At 51.0% G+C, this 842-nt stretch overlaps 1 protein-coding gene across 1 annotated transcript in view; it reads right to left on the bottom strand.

Annotated features, from left to right (window-relative positions):
* LOC102865525 (mucin-2-like) overlaps window positions 1-467 on the bottom strand; it is a gene marked incomplete at its 3' end in the record, with an annotated part of 3,489 nt that extends 3,022 nt beyond the window's left edge. Inside the window, exon 1 of the mRNA XM_006903425.1 lies at window positions 44-467. Coding sequence (XP_006903487.1) covers window positions 44-467 — 424 coding nt within the window. The remainder of the gene's footprint in view (window positions 1-43) is intronic.
* Between the last annotated feature and the right edge of the window lie 375 nt (window positions 468-842).

Genomic DNA, 842 nt, shown 5'->3' with positions numbered 1-842 from the left:
ATGGTCGATGTGTTTTCTGTGCTGACTGTTTCTGAAGTTGTGCTGAGTGAAGAGGATGTGATAGCAGGCGTGGATGCTGTTGAGCTGCGGCTGGTTGTGGCAGTGGTTCTTGTAGAGGAAGGAACGGTGCGTGTAGGAGTGGGTGTTGAAGTCCCTTGGTGTGTGGACGTATGTGTTGTAGTGGCATATGGTGTGGCATTCATAGTGCTAGGAGTGATTGTAGAAGTCGGTCTGGAGGTTGCAATAGATGTCACCACATTCGTGGTGCTGGCTTCTGTGGTTGCTGACGTGGAGCTTGGTGATAACACAGTTTGTGATGTTATGACTGTGGCAGTGGACGTAGAGGAAGAGGTGTCTGCAGTGGTGGTCAGCATTGTGGTTGTGGTTGTTGCGGGTGTGGAAGTGATCTCTGTGGTGGCAACGGTACTTTTGGTGCTGGCTGATGTTGATGTGAGAACGGGTGTCATGAGAGTAAGAGTAGACATAAGTGGACCCGTACTTGTGAGAGTACTCAAGGTGGTGGGAGTGATGCCCGTCGTGCTGACCATACTAGTAGTACTGGTGAGTGAAGGGGTGGCAGTGGTAGGTGTTTCTGTGGTCAGGATGGTAGTGAGCGAGATTATGGTAGTACTGGTTGATGTCCGCACAGTCGTAGGGGAGGACGTGCTTGTAAGAGTAGATGTGCGCTCTGTGGAGGCTGGATGCGTGGGGGTGACGGCTGACCTACTTGTCAGAAAAGGTGTCGTGGACATTTCTGTGATTGTGTTTATTTTAGTGGTCCTGATAGTATCTGTTTCGGAAGGTGACGGCGTGGAAGCCGTGGAAGTGGTATAAGAAGGGGT

Source organism: Elephantulus edwardii, unplaced genomic scaffold, assembly GCF_000299155.1.
Source record: "Elephantulus edwardii isolate Elephantulus edwardi_28Jun2011 unplaced genomic scaffold, EleEdw1.0 scaffold00778, whole genome shotgun sequence".
NCBI classification, from domain to species: domain Eukaryota; kingdom Metazoa; phylum Chordata; class Mammalia; order Macroscelidea; family Macroscelididae; genus Elephantulus; species Elephantulus edwardii.
The sequence above is the reverse complement of the archived record's forward strand: the minus strand, read 5'-3'. Positions and strand labels throughout refer to the sequence as shown.